The sequence below is a fragment of the Lissotriton vulgaris genome, chromosome 7, assembly GCF_964263255.1.
Source record: "Lissotriton vulgaris chromosome 7, aLisVul1.2, whole genome shotgun sequence".
In the NCBI taxonomy this organism is placed as follows: Eukaryota; Metazoa; Chordata; class Amphibia; order Caudata; family Salamandridae; genus Lissotriton; species Lissotriton vulgaris.
Genome location: NC_141695.1, coordinates 425,625,441 through 425,648,478, shown reverse-complemented (window position 1 = coordinate 425,648,478; position 23,038 = coordinate 425,625,441). Strand labels below are relative to the sequence as shown.

The 23,038-nt window shown below is 48.8% G+C and overlaps 1 protein-coding gene across 1 annotated transcript in view; it reads left to right on the top strand.

Moving 5' to 3' along the window:
* Positions 1 to 23,038, top strand: part of RASIP1 (Ras interacting protein 1) — a 284,208-nt gene that overhangs the window by 205,150 nt on the left and 56,020 nt on the right. Inside the window, exons 10-11 of the mRNA XM_086930409.1 lie at positions 10,931 to 11,103; positions 12,910 to 13,057. Coding sequence (XP_086786535.1) covers positions 10,931 to 11,103; positions 12,910 to 13,057 — 321 coding nt within the window. The remainder of the gene's footprint in view (positions 1 to 10,930; positions 11,104 to 12,909; positions 13,058 to 23,038) is intronic.

The window sequence follows — 23,038 nt, the reverse complement described above, 5'->3', positions numbered from 1 at the left end:
TCATGTCACCTGCTTTGAATACGTCCCCGGCATGCCTCACGTATGAGTGGCCCACGACCCACACCACTCTCTCCTCAGCCGATGGTCTTTGACCGCTGATCCCCAGGTGTCGGGTCGACTGCACAGTCCGCCCCGCATCGCATGCTCGCGAAACTGTAAACCAAACAAAAACAAGAAGCGTGAGTGCATGACATTGGCTTCACAACATGTGCAACCGCACATACCTTTTATAACAGTTCGAGGACCATCGTCCCAATTGTTTCACCATTTCCACACTCTGACCCCTGGCTGTAGCTTCTGTAGCAGCCCCTATCCTAAAGGAATGGGTCCCAAAATCGCCCGGGTCCAAACCCGCTGCCGCGATTGCCATAGTTAACACCCGCTGAAACTGAAACCTTGTCAGTGGGGTGGCGTCAGTGTGTCTCAGCAAGCTTCCCTCCCATGCTACCACCCTTTGCGCTAAATATTCCTCAACGCATTGTACTGGGCACATGGGGGACCCTCGCATGCGCTGAACAACAATACTGTCCCCCATCGCACCCTGATCGGTTTTAGACCTGGCTATCGTGATCACCATTGAATCACCCTTGATCAGGATGTGTTCTCGACACAGACCCCCCCCCATATCCTTCTTATTCTTTGCTACCAGCTCGCTCACCCGCATAGCCCCATGGAATGCTAATGCGAAAGCGGCCCGAAATAGCACTGCCTCGGACTGGGAGGAACATATCGCGGGGAGTACCGACATCAACAGGGACAACATTTTTAACCCAATAGGGCGCCTTTCGTCTACTCTATGACCCTCGAGGCGTTGCCACCCACGCAGTGCCTTTTTTACTAAAAAGGACGATGTGGGGTCCCTGATGCCATGCGCCTGCGCCATGAATGCAATGGCGGCCCGGTGCGTATTAGCCGTCGCTGCTGATCGGCCTGCCTTATGGAGTGCTACTAAAAACTTCAGGACATACTCCTCCTGTCCCCAGTTATCCCCTCCTGCTGGACCCAAAAATGCACAATAGGAACGAAACGCTCCTTCGTACGCTTTCCTTGTCCTGGGGGCTAGGCTTGCTCCCACGAGGTCCTGTAATCCGGGGCACCGAACAACCAGAGAGCTTCGGGGAATGGTGCCGCCACTAGGTCCACGGAGGGTAGATAACCCCTGAAGGCCTGCATGTGGGAACGAGAGAGCGCATCAGCCGCATGATTCAGCACACCCGGCACGTGTCTCGCCCTAAACTGCACGTTCAGTCTCATGCAAAGTAGTACAATTTCCTTCAATAACCTCAAAATCCACTTGCAGCGTGCTGCCTGGTTATTTATGCATTCAACTACGGTCATGTTGTCGGACCAAACACCACAGAGCGATCACGAAACTCATCCGGCCATGCCTTTAAAGCCACAAAAATGGGGAACAACTCCAGGAACCCAATGTTACCTGTGAGCCCACTGGTGCGCCACCACGCCGGCCATGTTTGCGCCGACCATCGACTACCAAAAATGGCGCCAAATCCAACGCTCCCCGCCGAATCGGTCCACAAACCCAGCTCGTCCGAGGATGCTGGTGGTTTGCTCCACACCACTCGAACGTTAAAATCCGCCAGAAATGCCAACCATATGCGCATATCCTGGCGAACCTCTGCAGACAGTCTCGTGCGATGGTGTCCTTCTTTGAGACCGACCATGGCTTGGGCAATAGAGCGGGAAAAGGGGCGGGCCATTGGTATTACTCTAAGGGCAAAGTTAAGCTGGCCCACTGCTTGTTGCAACTGATGGAGAGTTACTTTTTCTTTGCTAATGCACAATTCCAGAGAAGCCCTGAATTTCATTACTTTGTCCCTGGGCAAACGGAAGCATCCCTCCACTGAATCGAGCTCAATTCCAAGAAACTCGAGTGAGGTAGATGGTCCCACCGTTTTCCCTGGTGCCAATGGCACGCCAAACCGTTTCATGAGATTACAAAATTCCAACAAAGCCTGTGCACATTCCGTGTCACCGGCTGGCCCCAAGAACAAAAAATCATCTAGGTAATGCATAACCTGTGTATAGCCCGTAGCTCTGGTAAATGCCCATTGCAGAAAACAACTGAATTTCTCAAAATACGCACAAGAGATGGACCAACCCATTGGCATACATCTATCCATATAGTAGCGTCCTTGGAACATAAAACCTAACAGACGCTGATCCTGAGGGTGTACCGGGAGCAACCGGAACGCTGATTCAATATCTGATTTAGCCATCAGCGCTCCGGGCCCCAGGCGATTCAACATGGCGACGGCCTCATCAAAGGATGCGTACCGCACCGAACAAACCCCTGGGTCAATCGCATCGTTCACCGATAGACCCCTAGGAGCCGACAAGTTGTGAATTAACCTAAACTCACCGGGTCCTTCTTGGGGACTACTCCCAGCGGTGAACATACAAAATTAGCAACTGGCGGTTGCCTATATGGGCCGGCCACCCGGCCACGGGCAACCTCCTTTGCAATCTTAGTTTCCACCACGGCCGTATTCTGCTGGACCGACAGTTGGTTTTTACACAGTGCTTCCCCCCGAAAATCCCCCACCGGGATGTGGAAACCATACGAGAAACCGTCACGCAACACCCCGGCGGAGACAGGATCAGGGTATTCATTTAGCCAGGGGATCATTGCCATGATATCTACAGGGGTGGGTAGCGAAGCCCCGTGGTCGACATTAGACCTGTTTGGCCCCTCCCTTACCCCCTGTGTCACCATTTTTGGCTCTACACGAAGACTCGGGGTGTGAAGAGTGTCCGCACCCCGTACACTCATGCCTGAACTTACATGTCCCTTGTGGCCTCGTGCACTTGCCTCTGTTAAAGTTCCAACAAACCCCTTTTCTACCCCCATTCCCACCGTTCCTCGGTTGGTGATCAACTGCGGGGCCTGTCCTAAAGGGCGCCGCCGATTGATGGCGGGAGGGCGCCGACCCATTCCCGCCAAGCGAAGACGACTTCGTCGCGCCCGGCATGAGCTGCTTCTGCCAAGATATGGAGTCGAGACAGTCCCACGTCTGAGATGAATCGTGCTCCTTGGCCTTACGAAACTTACTATCATAACCCATCCATACATCACCCTCATACGTGTCATAGAACTCCATTATACGTGTCTGATAACAGGCTAATTCCGACAAAACCTCGGGTCTACGTTCTCCCATGACCGCTGTAAACATTGCAAATGCCCTGGCCCAATTTGAGATTGTCTCATCAACCCTGAAACCCGCCATTTTCGCACGCCACACACTCGGGTGCCATAAATCTTTCTGAGATTTAACATACTCCACCTCGTGATGATCAGTCAGGAGAGAAAACATATTCACATACTTATCAGCCCAAATCAATTCCTTTGTGGCCAGCGGAATATGTTGTACCACTTTTTCCCTTCTTGAAGGCAACACCGCTTCCCCTGCCATTGGCAATGGCTGCTTACCCGAATCCAACGCTGGTCCCGCTGTTTTTCCAACGCCAGTCGCCGGTCGTTCTGGAGGAACCTGTGAGGGGACAAGAGGGAGATTCGCCTTTGCGGCATCTCGCGATTGCCGCAACTGCTTCATCAGTAACCTGGCCTCCTCGGCCGTGTCTCCTGGCGCCGTCGTACCCTCGGTACTTTTGCCGAGCCATGCGGCCAACTGGGCGGCCAATTCCGGAGGCATGTCCTCCCCATTAGTGGGCGTAACTACAACAGGGATCGGTTGGCCCGCGTCCGGCATCGGGACCGGGGCCTCCATCGGACTAACCGGGCTTGTCGGGGGTGACTCGGGAACCGGGGCCTCCCCCCCTGCCGCCCTATTCCTAGCCCTTTTACCTCTCCCAGCGGGGACTACTCCCGGCAATGCTGGCCCGATGACTTTCTTCGGTCTGCCCGTATTATTCATTGCCGCCATCTGTTTCTTCATGCTCGCCATATCCTTCATCAACATGCGAAGCATCTGTTCAGTCCCTGCCTTCTTTCCGGGCCTCTTGCCAGGCATCGTTGTGGGATATTCGGTCCTTGCTGCGCAACGAGGTCCTGGATCCAAAGGTGGGAGACGCTAAAAGAGAAGAACAAAAATTACAAGTTCTCAAAATTGCTCCTTGTTCCGTCGAGGGCTCACGTGCAACGAGAGGGTGCAGCTTCCAAGCACAGGAACAAGAGGATGCTTCTTCGGATTGTTGCTCCTTTTATTCCTCTTCGGGAGGGCGTGTACCCTCCTCCGGTACGCCTACGGGGCGTGGCCAACGGTGTAGGTGTCTAGGACAACCCTTCTTGGGCGGGAAAAGGCGCGCCCCGGCTACGCCGCTTCGGGCATACCAGCCGAGACACGCCCACCGCGCAAAATGGTTTCCCGGGGGGATCCGGGCCCCCTACCATACATTCGGGGGGACCGAGTGGTCGCCCCTTTCCAGTTGCAGCGACCGCGGTCCAGGACTCGGGTCGCCCGACGACCACAGCATTCTGAAATTATGCCTGCTTAATGCCAGGTCCGGGTTGCCCCCGGGTCGTCACAGTGTCATTTTTGGCTGGCACAGTGGGCACAGGTGTTCTGACAAACTTAAACTGTCTGCAGCTCCCGCCACCCGCCTATGTGTGTAAGTAACGGAGTGTATGTCCTGGGCTGCATTTGCAGACTGACTCACTCAGTGATGCACGTCACATCAGTAAATCGAATTCCGCCTGGGAATGAAGTTACATTATATGCTGACTAAGCCGGCCCAGATCGAGTTCAGCCAGCCACCCGGAAGCATTGTGGACCCTGCCCTGCAGGCAGCTTTCTGACAGTGGTGCTAACAGAGCTCCGGCTTAACAGTTGAGGAGGCGCTATAAATAATATATGACTTTTCATTTAAGTGCAGTGATGTGGACCACCACATTGAAATATGTTAGTCTAACGATGTATGCGTGGTACTTGGCAGTACTCCCCTCGCCTCCAAGTGCCGTATATCCTTGTTTTCTGGCAAGAGGAAGCACAAAATGCCCCCCTCACTTGTCATGTACAACCTGCTATGCATTCTAATTATACACATCAATATATGATATACTGTGCACAGGGCCGGACTGGGAACGAAAACCGGCCCTGGCAAAGTGCTCGGCTTGGCATACTGCGCAGTGAGCCCGAACCACCATAAGAGAAAATTTTGAAAAAAGAGAAGAAAATGGTGCACTTTCAAGCAAATTTGAGAAAGCAGGAAGGTTAACCCCTTCGCCGCGGGGCTAATTCCCCCGCGGCGCGGGGGGGAGGAGGGCCACCCACGGCGCCGCGGTGCTGATGACGAGCCCAGGCTCGTCATGCAGCACGGTGCTCGTGTGCTGGTGACGAGCATGTGAGCGTTCCACGGCTCATGACGAGCCCAGGCTCGTCACCAGCACACAAGCACCGTGCTGCATGACTAGCCTCGGCTCGTCATCAGCACAGAAGAGGTTAATAAAGCAATTGCCAGCAGTCAGCAGACAGTCACTAACTCACTACACACACCAGCACTAGGTCTAGTGTGACTGTGTGCGCCGGTGACGTGGGCTGTGCTGCGCCTGGGACGTCACCACACACACAGCCATGGCCAGTCGTTACTGCATGGCGTCACTGAAGTCACACAGTGATTGGCCATAAATCGGTAATGACAGGTACGCAGGTATTACTGCACAGTAATTACCCCAGTATGTAGAATGGTAATATTTAAAGACTGTAGAAGTGGGTGCCTTAATTCCTCCATCTCTCGCTTCATTCTCTGCTCAACCTGCCCTTCTTTCTGTACTTGGCCTTTCCATCCTACCTTCTCTCTTCCTTCCTCCTTTCCTCTCCTCTCCTCTCCTCTCCTCTCTCATCCCCTAGTCCTCTTCTCCTCTCCTCCTCTGCCGGTTACCCTCCCCAGCCCAGCCCGCCCCTCATCTCCTTAGCTCCACTTCCTTCATGTACTCTCCTCCCCTTCTCTACCCTCCTCTCTTCCCCTCCCCTCAATTCTCCTCTCTCTACTCTTCTCTCTCTTCTCTCCCTCCCTCCCATCCTGTCCCCTCCTCAGCTCTCCTCTCCTTCTCTTCCCTTCCTTTCTTCCCGTTTCCAGAAAGGGCCCTGGCACTCGTCTCGCAGGCCTCACAGTCAGTTTTCCAGGCCTCGTCCTAATGTTGCGTTTCGCGCTGACACGAGTTTTATCATAAGAGGTGCGAGCCGGCAATTGTCTGCGCGAGTGTTGTAATGAAGGACAACATAAATAGAATAACTTCAAGTGTGAAGTTTATTGCAAGATAGAAAATTAAGAATATAAACATTAATTAAGATAATCGAGTGTGGAGGCAGCACAGCCCCCAGTCAGGGAAGGGAGATCCTTCAACATGAGAGGGCCCTGGGGAGCCAGGCCCTCAAGCCTAATGATGATGATTGATGCCGGCGCAGACGACACCCCCACACCTCCCCAGAAAATTAAAAGACTATTTTCTACGGTACACATCCTATGATCCATCAGCGCTGGCCCCTGTCCTTCCTCGCGCCCCGAGGAAACCAAGGCTTGCACTCTTTCTCTTTCTCATGCCGGGCGCGAGGGCGAGAGGCTTCTCTGCAGCTGGGTGGGTCCTGGTTTCGAAACATTATTTTGTGAATTCTACAACCCAGAGTCCCAAAGTGCGAAGATCACAGAGCAGAGATTTCACCAGGGAGGCACTGGATAGTGGCACGAGCCCTACAGTCCAGCTGCGTACCACTACCTGAGTGATAAATAAAATGTTGCACACCAACATATGAACATACCTGACACACACCACCAGAAGAAACAGCAGGCAGCGCAGGTGAGGTGGTCACAGTGACGACGTGACGAAGCCAGTCAGCAGTCCGACTCAGCAGACAGTCACTAAACTCACTACATGCACCAGGACAAGGTCTAGCGTGACCGTGTGTGCCGGTGACGTGAGCTGCACTGCGCCTGGGATATCACCACACACACACAGGCAGCTATGGCCAATTGCTACTGCATGGCTTCACTGAAGTCACACAGTGATTGGCCATACTGTGTAGTGCATGCTACCACCCACGCGCGGCACCCAATAATGGAGGTGCGCGGAGGACCAGCCAATCCTGGTGCTGCATGCAGCGCCAGGATTGGCTAGGGGGGCACAGTTAGTATTCGCCTTGATCAGCCATTTAGACCCGGAGGCTGCCGCGGCCCTGCCGGCATGAAGCAGCACCCTTGGGTCCCATGTAAAGGTGGAAGCCTGTGCCCCGCGCATGCTCTGGCTGGTTATAGCCCTGTGCCACTCAAACAAGCTGCCGCAGCCCAGCCGGTGTCGCCCCACTCCCAGGCTTCAGCAGCGTGACGCGCGAGGTGAGGAAGGAGTCGAAGACGGAAGGTCAAGGTAAGGAGCATTGACAAATACAATTGCATTTTGCCTGCTTAGCGTGCGTGCGTCCATGTGGCTTAGTGGGGCTACGTCCCAACGCCCCAATGGACGCATTGCGCCTGTCTGTTGGGGGTGCGACCGAGCTCAAAAACGGTCCTGTAACAAAACGGCCCCCAGGGGGCCCAAAACCGGCCCCCACCCTTGCGGCGCACTAGGGGATTGCCCAGTGCCCGCAACAGCCAGTCCGGCCCCGACTGTGCATATGCTAGACATAAACTACCCATTCAAGTCGGTAAACAGCCTTTACAACGAAACTTTTACAACGCACTACCATTACAACGCGGTCATTACAACGCAAACCATTACAACGCATTGCGCTGGGGGGCGCTCTAGGATAGGGAATATGTTTAATTTTCTATCCAACACCTTCCCTAGTGTCCACGGGGACTGGAGTTGGAATAGAAAATTAAACTTTTAACTATCCAGCACCTCTAAGCGCTAGGCGTTGTAAAGGTATGCGATGTAAAAACCGTGTTGTAAAGGCAGGCGTTGTAACGTCATACATCCATTCAAGTCACATCACTTTACTGCAAAATAGAAAATGCTTGAGTCGAATTACGTTTACATCTCAAAACTAAAGTTTGCAATCATAAAAATTCAATTATACCTGCCAGGCAATTAAAACAAAATAAGCAATTCATATGTTGCACTGCTGTTATTTTTTATATTGGAACTCGTCAAGTTTATAGTGATGACATATCATGTCAAATCCTCCTATTTGTGATACGTTACAGAAATTGTGCGGTTTTACTTCCATTAGTTTTCGGGCCGATCTCAATCAATCAATCAGGGAATTGTAAGCGCGCTACTCACCTTCGAGGGTCTCAAGGCGATGAGGCGGAAGGGTGTTGGGGGGAGGGTTGGGTCCACAGATCTGTTTAGCCGAAGAGCCAGGTTTTGAGGGCCTTCCTGAAGGTGTTCAGGGAGGGGGTGTGTCTGATGGCCGCCCGTAGCTCGTTCCAGGTCTTGGCTGCAATGTAATGTGAGAGAAGGATCTTCCGCCTGCTCTGGCTCTGTGGATGCGTGGGGTTTCGGCCAGTGCGAGGTTGGAAGATCAGAGGTTTCTTTTGGGTATGTGGAAATTGATTCTGTCATTGAGGTATTTGGGTCCGATGTTGTGTAGGCATTTTTAGGCGTGAGTGAAGATTTTGAAAGTGGCTCTTTTCACCACGGGAGCCAGTGGAGGCTTCGTAGGTGTTGGCTTATGTGTTGGTGTCGGGGGATGCCGAGTATTATATATCCAGAATTAGTTGGAAGGAGGGGTTAGCCGATGTTTCACATCTTTGCCATACTATGAGTTGTCTGGTATTTCGGGACTCAGTAATTATGTGGCCAGAGACAACGGACCTGATTTTACCAGTGTGATTATGAACCTGGTGAAACCAGAGGAGAGGAAATGGCAGAGATGTAGGGAAAGCACAGACAGGACCCTGCCCAACCCCTGCAGCACTAACCCTGGGAGTCGGCTGAGCCAGGAGCTTCTTGTCAGCCATGTCTCTCTCCCCACAAGGCCGTGGCACACAGGGCCCTACAAGCAGACAGGACAGGGCAGATAGCACGCAACGCTGCCCCAGCTGAGCCCAACCCTGTCCTCTACCTCCCGTATCCAGTGTCCTCGCCACACGAACCTCTCTGCAGCCTCACACTCATTTATCAGCTGCTCCAAGCAGGCGGCAAATGGGTGCAGAGTTGGGCCTGGTATCCCACCCATAAAAGAAGAAAACATGCAGAGTTGGAACTGGTATTCTGGGAACTGTGTTCAGGGACGTAGCTTCAGGGGGATTGTATTACAACTCCCCTAACACCTTTTTTTCTGATAAATAGTTGGGTCCAGATTCTTTCAGTTGGGTATGGTGAGATGTTGAACGTATTTAAACATTATATCCCAGACTGTTGGAAATTCTGAAGCACACCTCCCACCCCCAATCTTATTGCTTAAGCTACACCCCTGTGTGTGTTATTCACGAATCTGGAGAAATAACTAATAACTAATATTAGTTGGATTATGGGCAGGCTCGGGCCTACCATCTGGAAAGAGTTGTTCCGACCACATGGAATCAATGCGCACAAATCTAGCTCACGCGTAAGTGGGCCGTTAGAAGTTTGTGGTTAGGTTAGGCTGTTATTAGTGCTTCTATGACTTCGATGATTAGCGGTGATGCTATGGAAAATCAATTTGTAAACTAAGTATATTACACAGTGAAATGTGAAAACAAGAATCAGTGATTATAACTCCAGTCACTCCACATGCATCTTTTCCATATACTTCTAGCTAATTAAGCTTAAATTACTAAAAAATACATTTGCATCCAAATGGGAGATTAGTGTGGTTCATACTTTAAAAAGGATTATTGCTCTCAAATGTGCTGTGTTTAATGTGCTGAGCTCTCCCAATCATCTTGTCCTTGACACAAAGCAGGTTACAAAATTGCATAACAGTTTCCAGCTCCTCCTCTGGTTTCACACCCATAATATGGAATAACATTCCCCTTGGAAAAACACTGGGGTCTCTCTTTTATCTTCTTTTAAGCTAGAATGAAAAAAAAACAATTGCTATTAACTCAACTCAGCACACCTTAAAACCTACTGGTTGTAAAATATGTCATTATGAATGTAAATGTAGATCAAACCTTCTTTCTCGCGATTGTTTCATCTCTCAGTTCATGGACCCATTGTAAATATATGTGTTATTATTTTCTTATACTCTTTTGTGGTACTTTGAAAATGTAAACCTGTAAGATTGACTGTTTCTCTTATTTGCAATTCGCTTAAAGGATCACTTGAATAGTGTCCACAACATAGAAAAACTGAAATAAATAAAAAACAACTGCACGTCAAGCTCTGGTAAGAGTTTACTCTTATCAGAGTGTAAGTGTCTTCTTCTTCGCCAGCAGCCTTTAGTCATGCTACCCACCCAATGTAAAACCTTTCAGCGGTCTGTGAGAAGGCAGGTGACCAGCGCCTGACGAGCTGATGATGAAAGGGTGTCCTTGTTTCAGCCTCAACTGTCACATCCCCAGTTCCTTGACTCACAATATCGCCGGCAGGAGGTGATGCCAGAATTAATAATATAAAATAATTTAATTGCGGGAGCATGTACCAACAGGCCATACTTCTTTGGTACCTGGGAATTTATTACTTCCTTACTTACATTCAATCTCTCTTGTTGTTTTCTGTGCTTTAATCACTCTCTCTCGTCTTATTTATTTTCTTCCCTTGTTTGCTTATTTTCTTACCTTCCTCCAACCTCTCTCTCCCATGAGCATTTAGTTTCATTATTTAATGTGTTTTTATATAGTGCTAACTTGTTACCATAGGATTGCTTCAAAGCACAATCGTTAGTTAGGACCATGACTTACTTAAGGTATTGTAATGTATAAAGATTTCTTACGTCAACAGTGAGGTCTGGATGGACAACAGAGCAAGGGATCTGGGTTTGCCTAGGAAACAGATGACTTTGGGTTAATTCAATAGGGATTAAGGCCCAGTCTCTCTTTGGGGCGGCAAATCATAAACTAGCTCGTTTATTTTTTTCCTGTGTTTTTTCAGGGAATGGAGAGCCTTTCTATCAGTGGTCAAAAGCAGTCCAGATCCGAACAAATCTTGATCTCCTTCTTGATTGGCTGCAGGGTGTTGGACTTGGCGACATCGCTGCTGAATTCTTCCGAAAACTGTCAACCACAGTCAATCTGCTATGCATTCCCAAAACCAGTCTACTGAAGGTAAGATGACAGCTAAGGTGAGCAAGCGTAATCGCAAGGTGGATGTAACTGGTGACGAATTGGGCAGTTACAGGCTTACATGAAGCAGACTTTGCCAGCTTCTCAACGTCTTGCAGTGAGCACAGGCTGCCTCCCTGTAAATAGATATACTGGTTATACAAATTGCTAATTATTAATACATGAATCCATTAATTTTAAATTATATACAGCGCTATGTCACATTTTAGTTACTTAAGAGTGCTATATGAATTGAGAATTTGCTGTGCAAGACCAGTCTAAAAATAGTCTGGTATTTTCTAATCATGCCCAAATTGTCATTCATACCCTGTTATTATTCCTGTGTACTTCTAGTATACTTGCACATTTGTTCCGTCCACAGAGAAACAAGTGCAACCAGGAAAAGCTGTAGCTAAATAACAACTCTGAGACAAGGGAGATTGGGCTGTAACTGAATGCTCGTATCTTTTGTTCATCCATTCTGCCTTTTTATTGGTGAGCTGGTCTATTAGAAAGCAAGTTAGAGGAATTCGGTCTGTAGTTGTTTCCTAAAGCATAAGGAGTTGGGTTCAGAGCTCACAGGGGAGGTTGATGGCAGTCCACTAACTGGGACCTCTCACTTCCAGGATGCAGAAAATAACCCAAGGAAAGGACAATGAAGCAAGCGATTAGATTAGAGCCTCTGAACCGCAAAGGGAAGCCTTGCATAACTAGTAGAGCTATACAACACGCATTTGCAATGCAATAGGTCTCACATTTTTGAGTTTGAGCTATTGACATTGTAAATGCCAACAGCTTAAACTCTTGCAAATGCGAGACCTATTGCATTGCAAATATTTGTTTTGTTTACAAAGCCTCCATGCTGCACATTCACATTTATGAAGGCTGCCAATAGCTCAAACTTTCCTAAATGTGGGATCTATGTTGTTGCAAAGAAGCGGCCACCATTTTCTTGGCTGCTTGGAAATTGAAAGAGTGCATGGTGCACTGAATGTAACCTATTAAAGAAAATAGTGCTCACGGACAAAATAAAACGTACCGTGCAGAAGTAAAAGGGCCAGGCCTCATGGGAGGATTCAAACGAAGACAAGGCGGTACTAAGTAGGGACTAACAAGACGATTAAGGAATCAGAAGCTAGCATTTACAAAGGACAAGGACACAAGCCAATGGAAAGGGTGGGCAGAACTTCAAGTCCCTAACTCAACACAGCAGGCCACGCAGAACAGCACATGCGCTGCCCAGGCTCGACCTAAAAGACTATATTCTTGAAGTTACCCTTTCAATTAGGTGAAGCGCAATGAATTTTATCTCTGGGATAGAGCGTGGAGGCATGTCTCATTATTGTTCATATTTGCAATTTGCAACTAACCTCTAAACTCTTGGTGCAGTATCTCCAATGGAAACAACAACAATGTTATTTGAGTAGAAAGTAGAAATTTATTTTTAAATGTAGAGTTATGAAGCCAGGTACAATTTTTCAAGGAATCCTATCTTGGTGTTGTGATGAAACCTCAACATTACTGTATACCTCTATTATTCAACTGTAGACTGCGAACTTAAGGTTTTGACAGATGTGGGCATGTGGCACAACATGTTAAACTGGTTTGCCAAATATACAATTTGGTGAAAATGGTAGGCAGGCTGGGATTCAAACCCAAGCCTGAAGCCTAGCAGCTACACCAAATTTATTGAAAATGAGAGGCAAAGAAAATTTCAGCAGGTCACATTTTAACCTTTCTCTAGAAACCTATTTGTGAAGTATTTATCAATGATCTTTTTTCTTTTCATTCCTCTATCCCACAAAACAGCTTTCGTGGACACGGCTACACAGTGACTACTCTATTATTTCTGCTGCCCAGCTAAATCACCTACTGCGAAACTATCACTTGGGGGTAGGAAGAGCCCACCCAACAGCGTGGGATCCGCCGGAAGAGGAGAAGGAGGAGATTGCAAACAGTAAGTACCCTCTTGTATTCTGCCTACCCTACGATAAGTAGAGCCCATCCAATGGAACCCACCAGAGGAGAAGAATGAGCACGCTATCTCAAAATACTTTAAGGGACAATGATCAAAAGTTATTGTTGTAGAAAGTGGTTAAAAGATTTGTGTCGCCCAAACACTACCTAGAAACGGGTGTGGCTGCACGAATAGTGAGAAAGCACATTGGATACCATAAGATAAATCTGTGCTAGGATGTATTGTGTACATTTTCCATATTTCTCTTCTCCCCTGACTGAACTGGCCTTTAGAGTGATATAGAGATTTGAAGAGAGGCTGAAGCAAATCAATGTCTTCTATGGCTAGGACAGAGTCAGCAAGCCTGATATGTGACTGCCTTTGCCTTTACTTAAAATCTTGTGCAAGACACAGCTTTCGGCATAGCTCCTGTTTTCCCAGTTGGCCAATATGCTCTAACCTGACCCTGCAAACACGTGGTCATTTGTAAATGTTTTGCTACAGCTTGGATTATCTTGAGATCAGACTGTTCTTATATGGTTTGTTCCATGCTGAATAATCGAGCAGAGGCTACCTCCGATTTCATAGCGGGAGCTGTTTTTCTTGGCACCTTTCAGTCATGTGTGAACATCTGTGTAGTCCTGTAAGGGATCCAAAGCAGAGTGGGAAAAGATTAAACCAAACACAGAGTGACCTTTCCCTTTATGGAACTGTGAGGAGAGGGAATGGAAACAGGTGTCAAGCAGAGAACATCTTGGAACATTGCATAGTCCACAGACCCTTTCAGCTGTTGTATGTTCTGAAATGTTGAGGGATTCTGTCCCCAGTAGTTTCAACTTTGAAATGCATGCACTGGATGTGCTAGGGTTTTAAAGACCCCAAGAAGATCGAACCAAGACAGGTCTTTTATGTATGTATTTACCAATAATCTTTTACCTATTTATTTTACCTTCCCAAACAGATAGTGTTGTTTGAGTTACGAACATCCCATCAATTTAGTCAATTGTTTTTGTGACACAGCTTTCTTTAATGTGTAGAGTACTGATTGAATTGCCATGACTTTAAAACAGGTTTTCCTGGCAGAATCACCAGGTCCACAGTGCCCTTTCAAACCTCTTCACGAGTCAAGTTTTCTCACCACCTCTGGAGTCTCTACTTGATTCCAGTACTTACAAGATTATGATTTTACTTTTACACTTTAGCATGACATAGATAGACAAGCAGGCATCTTTCCGTTTGCTCCTATATGTGCATAGATTAAAAACCTCAACTCTCCGTTGCAGAACATTTAATTTTGTAGATTTATAAAATCGGGGTTGTTATCTAAATATTAAAGAAAACCTTATTAGATTCTATTTTTGAGGGTAATTATCAGCCTGTCACCAATATGACCCCAATAGTCATGTGAAAGATTGTAGTTGATGTATTCCACAATTATCTGGATGTGATATGCTGTCTTTCTTCCATTTACTTAGGGTTATGCCCCAAGGTCAATTTATTGATGTAGATGGGATTGCGTTTGGATTTTACATCAGATTTGACATTGTGGATCAACCCTCTTTCCTGCAGCATCTGTACAAAGATGATCCTGTGTTAAACCACTGGCTTTATTGGTCACATTTAGTTTTGTAATATTGGTGAAGTTGGGTCCATTTCTTTCTGCTTGCCCTACATGGTTCCATAGTTGTCTATTCTCATTACAATATGGCTTGTGTTGAGAGTTACCTAGGAAGTTGGGTTTCTGTGTCTCTCTCGTATTCCCTGCAACACTAGAGTATCTTTAGATTGACTGCCTCATCTTTGCTGTGAGCAGACGCTCCCCTGGCTCCCTGCTGCTCGAACTGCTTTGTGGTATTGCTATTCTGCGCTCGAAATTCCTGCTCACTCACTCACAACGCGATCATTGCACAGATCTGCGCTTGAGATCTGGCTCCTTACTTTCAGCGCGTTATTTTGCATTGTGACAATTTGCTTTTAATGTGCCTCATTTTGCCTGCAGAGATAAACTGAAATTGTTGCGCTTTTATTCTCAGTGTACCTTCATTGCTCTCTTGTGTGGCGCTATATTGGTAGTGCTTGCTTGGCGCTTTGCTGCTCGTGCTTTTCCACACGCCGCCATTTGGTTGTTGTTGTTTTCCCCTGCAAGGCCGTCCTCCAGAGCCCGCCCCGCCTCCCAGCTGAGCCCCCTCCCACTGATTACTAATAGCGCTCCCGTCCCCGGAAGCGCTGTGACTGCCTCATCTTTGCTGTGAGCAGACGCTCCCCTGGCTCCCTGCTGCTCGAACTGCTTTGTGGTATTGCTATTCTGCGCTCGAAATTCATGCTCACTCACTCACAACGCGATCATTGCACAGATCTGCGCTTGAGATCTGGCTCCTTACTTTCAGCGCGTTATTTTGCATTGTGACGATTTGCTTTTAATGTGCCTCATTTTGCCTGCAGAGATAAACTGAAATTGTTGCGCTTTTATTCTCAGTGTACCTTCATTGCTCTCTTGTGTGGCGCTATATTGGTAGTGCTTGCTTGGCGCTTTGCTGCTCGTGCTTTTCCACACGCCGCCATTTGGTTGTTGTTGTTTTCCCCTGCAAGGCCGTCCTCCAGAGCCCGCCCCGCCTCCCAGCTGAGCCCCCCTCGCCCCTCCCCCTCCACCTATTTATGCCAGATGCACCCACGTGCAGCGTCTACGCGCAGCGACCGCGCCCAATCCGCGCCGAAGGTGCGCCAAAAGTAAGCCCGTCTACGCCCGTCCGCGCCTGGACCGCGCCCAGCGCCAGAGCCCCTGGTCCCCGTCATGTCCACCCCTCCCGCATTACTTACGATGCCACCACCCTCCATGCCCTAAACCCTGGCCGCCCCCCCAACTGCGTCCAAACCGCTCCTGGACACACCCATGGACCCTTCTCCTGCTACTCCTGCAAGTTCGACGGCACCAAGAACAATCCCTCATCTACGAACACACAACAGGTATCCGACCCCAACCACCTACAATGCATCTTGCTCAACACCCGCTCGGTCCACAGGCACGCCATTGACCTCTGGAATCTACTAGACACCATCTCTCCGGACGTCGCCTTCCTAACAGAAACATGGATGAACACCTCATCAGCCCCAGACATCACCATTGCCATCCCGGAAGGCTATAAGATCATCCGCAAGGACCGTTCCGGCCACACAGGAGGAGGCATCGCTATCGTCCATAAGAACTCCATCCGCATCTCAACCAGCTCAGACATCAATCTCGCCAACACCGAACACCTTCACTTCCAGATCCACATCGACCCCAAGACCACACTCAGAGGCACCCTCCTTTACAGGCCACCAGGACCTCGCGCACAATTCAGTGAAGACATCACGGACTTCATCACTCCACACGCGCTCCCCTCCAAGGATTACATCCTTCTGGGAGACCTCACCTTTCACCTTGAAAATAACAACGACCGCAACACCACCACCCTCGTGGACAACCTCGCCAACCTCGGACTTAAACAACTTGTCACTACCCCCACCCACATCGCAGGTCAAACACTCGACCCTATCTTCACCTCCAGCAAACATGTCTCCTTCAGCCACTCCACAGCTCTCCTTTGGACTGACCACAGCTGCGTTCACTTTACCTACAACAAGCCCACATCCAACAACCACCTCCAACCCACTCTGCAAAGGAACTGGAACAAAATCACCATCGACCAGATCGCCTCATCGCTTCTTCTTAACCCCCCAGCCCACTCTTCAATCCCCGACCAAGCAGCCACCAACCTCACCCAATGGTTATCCAACAGCGCCGACATCCTAGCTCCACTGAAAAAACAACAAATCAAACTAGGCAGCAAGAAGGCCTCCTGGTTCAACGATGATCTTAAGAAATCCAAGAAACTCTGTCGCTCCCTTGAGAAGGCCTGGAAAAAAGACCCAACCACCAGCACCAAGGACGCCTTCAAAAACGCCACCCGCATACACCACCGATTGATCCGGAATGCCAGGAAAACCGCCTTCAAGGACCGACTAGATAACAACGCCCACAACAGCAAGGAATTATTCAACATCGTCAAGGAATTCACCAACCCCTCAGCCAACTCCAACGACATCACCCCCTCTCAAGCCCTCTGCGACTCCCTAGCCTCATTCTTCCACAACAAAATTGCTGACATCCACAACAGCTTCGACAACCGACCCGATGACCAACCCACCCAACCCGCTGCAGGACCCCCACCCCCCCTGAACATCCTCAATGACTGGAAGCCAATCTCCACGGAGGACACCATCCGTCCGATGAACTCCATCCACTCAGGATCCCCCACAGACCCATGCCCTCACCACATCTTTAACAAAGCAGACTCCATTATAGCACCGCACCTCCGAGACGTCATCAACTGCTCCCTCAACTCTGCAACCTTCCCGGAAAGCTGGAAACATGCCGAACTCAGCGCCCTCCTGAAGAAACCCACAGCTGACCCCACCGAACTCAAAAACTACCGCCCTATCTCACTCCTTCCATTCCCGGCCAAAGTCATCGAGAAAGCGGTCAACAACCAGCTCGCTACATTTCTCGAAACCAACAAATCCCTCGACTCCTCACAGTCCGGCTTCAGAGCCAAGCACAGCACTGAAACCGCCCTCATCGCAGCAACAGACGACATACGAACTCTACTGGACAATGGAGACACAGTCGCCCTCATCCTCCTCGACCTCTCCGCAGCCTTCGACACGGTCTGTCATAGCACCCTTTTACAATGCCTCAGAAACATCGGAATCCAAGGAAGAGCACTGGAATGGATCACCTCGTTCCTCACCGGAAGAACCCAGAGAGTCCGCCTTCCACCATTCAAGTCAGAGGCCACTGAAGTCATCTGCGGCGTACCACAAGGATCTTCACTCAGCCCCACCCTCTTCAACGTATACATGAGCCCCCTCGCGGCCATCGCACGCCAACATAACCTCAACATCATCTCCTACGCTGATGACACTCAACTGATCCTCTCACTCACCAAAGACCCTAACACCGCCAAAACCAACCTGCATGAAGGAATGAAAGAAGTAGCCGACTGGATGAAGCACAGCCGTCTGAAACTGAACTCAGACAAAACAGAAGTCCTCATCCTAGGCACCTCCCCCTCCGCCTGGGACGACTCCTGGTGGCCAGAGGCCCTTGGAAAAGCACCCATCCCGACGGACCACGCACGGAACCTGGGTGTCATCCTGGATTCCTCACTCTCGATGAACAGACAAGTCAACGCAGTCTCTTCATCTTGCTTCAACATTCTTCGCATGCTCAAAAAAACATTTCGTTGGATCCCCACCGAAACTAGAAAAACAGTCACCCACGCTCTGGTCACGAGCCGTCTGGACTACGGAAACACCCTCTACGCCGGTACCACCGCAAAACTCCAGAAAAAACTCCAACGCATCTAGAACGCTTCAGCCAGGCTAATATTAGACATCCCGCGTAAAGATCACATCTCTGGACACCTGAAAAACCTCCACTGGCTCCCCGTCAATAAAAGGATTACTTTCCGGCTCCTAACCCACGCACACAAAGCGCTCTACGAAATCGGACCCGAATGCCTCAACACAAGACTGTCCTTCTACACCCCCACCCGCCAGCTACGATCCGCCAACCAAGCCCTTGCCATTGTACCTCGCATCAACAAAACCACCATGGAAGGTAGATCCTTCTCCTACCTGGCAGCTAAAACCTGGAACTCACTTCCCACTCACCTTCGCCTTACTCAGAACCACCTAGCATTCAGAAAGCAACTTAAAACGTGGATATTTGACAAGTAATTCCCCACACTTCTCCAAGCGCCTTGAGACCCTTTGGGTATGTAGCGCGCTATATAAATTTATTGACTTGACTTGACTTGACTAGATTTATCCCACCTCCTATTGCCTTTGTGTGTTGTGATTGCCAAGATGTTTCTACTGCACTGACATCTGTTTTTAGAAATAGTTGATTCCAGCTCAGCACTGCCAACACTGAGGTCATTTGAGTGCTGGCTTCTTTTTACACCTAAGGGACTTCCTCTTCTCTATGGGAAGCCCACAGTTACTATTCCTAAATTTGAGAAATAAGGGTTCTGATGGACCCAGACATGTCTGAAATGTTGACGGTCATGAACAAATTATTTTTGTGGTTTGTTTGGAATATAATGTGATGTGGAATGCCTATCAAGAAGTTGATTGTAATCACCCACTCAAACAAAGTTACAGTCTGGATGTCGTAAGAATTTCTAAGTGATATTAGACAAAAACTGACAATCCGGAGCATTAGGTCCCCATAAATTAAAGAGAACAAGTGGAACTTTATCGAGCAGCAGTTTAAGCAATAACGAACATCCATCTGCATCTGTTTCCTGGGATACCATCTGAATATGGAGGGATTTATGAAAAAGAATTATAACTTCATTTTTTTCACTGGTGCCCAGTGGGAAAAATAATTCATCCACCCACCCCCTCTTTAATTTCAGAGATTCACTTTCTATGAGATGTGACTCTTGCAATAAAGCAAGATGTGCACCAAGTTTTGATAAATAAGTTAGAAATCTACGTTATTTGATTGGGGAATTTAAACTTTTGACATTCCAAGAAACAATTTTCAAAACTATAGGAAAGAGACAGTATGACGAGTAGAATCAGAAAGAATACTAAAGAAGTTAAGTGAGAGCCATGCAAAAAGGAGAAACATAGCATTGTGAAGATGTGCTGCATTGAAAAGACAAAAACAATAGAAACAGAGAAAGAAAATAAAACCGAAATAGTAGAACAGGGAGAAAAAAGAAAATTGTTTCGAACATTGAAAAAGAAGGAAATGACCACAAAAAGAAAAGGAAAGGGAAGCATACCAAAAAATACTGGGATGAGGGTGGTAAGGGACACCATATGGAAAAAATTGCACATCCGATCCTCAGAGGGAGACAAGGCGCAAGTAGATTTGTAGGAGATGACCCGGGGAATGAGCACAGGCACAAACAGGGAGACAACACCTGTAGGAAGAAAGCAGGAAGGTAAGTCGACATTACGCATACAATGAATCTACCTATGTTATAAAACTACAACTCTGCAATGAGAGAACAACAGATACAATATAAATATACCATAAGGACTTTCAACGTCAAAATTGAAACATGTGAAGGGTATGAAAGAATAATTGTAAGATGCAGTAGGTGTAGAAGTATCCATAGTCTCAGTTCTACATATTTCAAGAAACGTTTTCAGATGACTTGAATGAATGAAATGAAAATTGCACTTGTATAGCGCTAAACTACCCGGAGGCCTCGTAGCGCTTGTGACTGAATTTGCTTAACGCGGGCTCAGGGCAGGTCAGCAGAATTTGGCATACAAGTGTGTTTTCAAGGCTTTCCTGAAGGACAGGTGGTTACTGTTGCCTCGAAGGGATAGAGGGAGGGTGTTCCAGAGTTTGGCCGCAGTATGGGAGAAAGAGCGGCCTCCCCATCGAGCTTTCCTGACTCTGGCGGAAGTCGCCAGCCGGAGGGTGCAGGAGCGTAGGGAACGGGACGGGACGTAGGCAGTAGCCAAGGGATGCAGAATGGCGGGACCTGTGCGATGAAAGGCTTTGTGTAGGATACACATAGCCTTAAATTGTACTCTTGCCACTATAGGGAGCCAGTGAAGCTCCCTTAGGGCATTCCTTGCTGACTGCCAGCGAGGGAGGTTATAGAGTAGGCGGGCCGCACTATTTTGTGTGACTTGGAGCTTCTGGGTGGCAAAGGTCGGAGCTCCCATGTAGAGGGCATTCCCGTAATCCAGGCGGGAGAGTATAAGGGCCTGGACCAGGATCCTCCTTGCCTGGAATGGGAGCAGAGGGAGCACCTTCCGCAACATCCTCATAAGCCCAAAGCAGGTGGCGGCGGTCTTTGTGGCTTGGACTGAAAAGTCCAAAGCTTTATCGAACCAGATCCCAAGGCTTTTTATTTGGGACTTGGGAACGGGGGGCAGGCCCAAACATGGTGGCCAGATGGATGCAAGAACAGAGGGAGAAGGATTGCCCAATAGGATGACGTCTGTCTTCTCCCCGTTAAGTTTTAAGCAGGAAGATTGCATCCATCTGGCTACAGCCTCCAGACAGGGGCCTAAGGTGTGGGACGATCCCTCAGAGTGGCCTAGAGAGACCACCAGTTGGGTATCGTCCGCGTAGGTGACGATACGCACACCGAAGGGATGGACTATCCTGTCCAGGGGTTCCATGTAGGCATTAAACAGGGTAGGGCTCAGGGAGGAGCCCTGAGGGACCCCACACCTGAGTGGGTGTTTAGGAGACACCGCCTCGCCCTCAAAGACCTGGAAGAAACGGTCAGCCAGGAAGGATGTCAGCCATACCAGGGCCGCGCCCGACACGCCCATGTCCGCCAGTCGTTGTAATAGCGTGACATGGTTCACCGTGTCGAACGCGGCGCTGAGATCTAAAAGGATGATGGCGACTTTTCCACCCCGGTCCAACACAGCTCTTGCCTCTTCCGTCACCGCTAAGAGAGCGGTTTCAGTCCCGTGCAGAGGACGGAACCCTGTCTGAGAGGCCTGCAGAAGACTATTAGACTCCAAATAGTTCATCAAGGTGTTATTTACGTGCCTCTCTAGCAGTTTGCTCAGCCAGGGGAGTAAGGAGATAGGACAGTAGTTCGCCAAGTTGTTCTGGTCAAGGTTGGGCTTCTTCAACAGAGCCCTCACCATCGCGCACTTCCATGAAGGTGGTACGGATTTAGAGGTGATGGATGTGTTGAGAACGTCCAATATGACCGGGCGAATAATGTCCGTAACCTTAGTGAGGGTCTGAGGGGGTGCTGGATCGTTGGGGGAACCAGAGGTAATTTTGCGGATGAGTTTATCCAAGGCAGGAATGTCCAAAAGTGGGATTGTATCAAGCGTACAAAGGACAGAGGAATCGGAGGTTGTAGATACGAGGGGTTCCGTATCATTATTAGCGTCCCTGAAAGAGGAGTATATGGCCTCGATTTTTTGGGAAAAGAAAACGGCCAAATCGTTACAACGATTTTGGGCGCCCTCAGCAGAGGGACACTCAGCAGGGGGTGAAATAAGGGATTTGACAATTTTAAAAATTTCCCTTGGGGCATTAGCGGCTGCGTTAATTTTGCCACCGTAAAAAGAAGCTTGTGCCACCTTTATCTCCTGTTTATAGAGCTTAATGGCAGCTCTATATTCGGTTTTCCTGAGTTGGGAGTAGTCCTGTCTCCAGGCTCTCTCGATTTTCCGGCAAGCTAATTTCATGGTCTTAAGGGCAGGTGTGTACCATGGGGCTGCTTTGGGTCTTTTTATGGAGTTACTAGATTGTATGGGGAGGACCAGATCGAGTGTGCTAGAGATCCAGCCATCGAAATTGTTGGTGGCTGTGTTGGGATTCGTTACCTTCCTAGGTGGGTCTCTAGCAAGGGCGTCCTCCCATGCAGGGAGGGGGATTGAGGACCACTTCCTACCTCGATGTCTAGCAGGATGGAGAGTCGAGGGAGGGGGGTTTGTGCGCCACGTGAAAGGTATCAAAAAGTGGTCGGTCCAGGGTAGTGGTGTAGGGGGATCCACCACAAGGGCGTCTATATTGCTATAAATGTGGTCAAGAAGATGACCCCTATTATGGGTTGCGTGAAAGCCCTTTTGATGTAGATCCAAGGCTTGTAAGTTGGAGCGAAGATTATTAGCTGTAGTGTCGGAGGATCATCTAGATGTAGGTTAAGATCCCCCAACAGAGTGAAATTGGGCGAGGACAACACGAAACTTGCAGCAAGGTCTGTTATTTTAGTAATGAAATTGTTAAGCGCGCCAGGTGGGCGATAGGCTAGGATGCCAGAAAAGGTGGTAGTGGGGGAGAATTCTAGTGAAAAATGGAAGCTCTCACAAGTTGGTGAGGTGGTGGGGGTAATACGGCATTTATAGCGGTCTCGATAAATGATAGCCAATCCACCACCTCTCCCGGTCTGGCGATCCAGTCTTTTAAGCGTGTATCCTTGTGGGGTG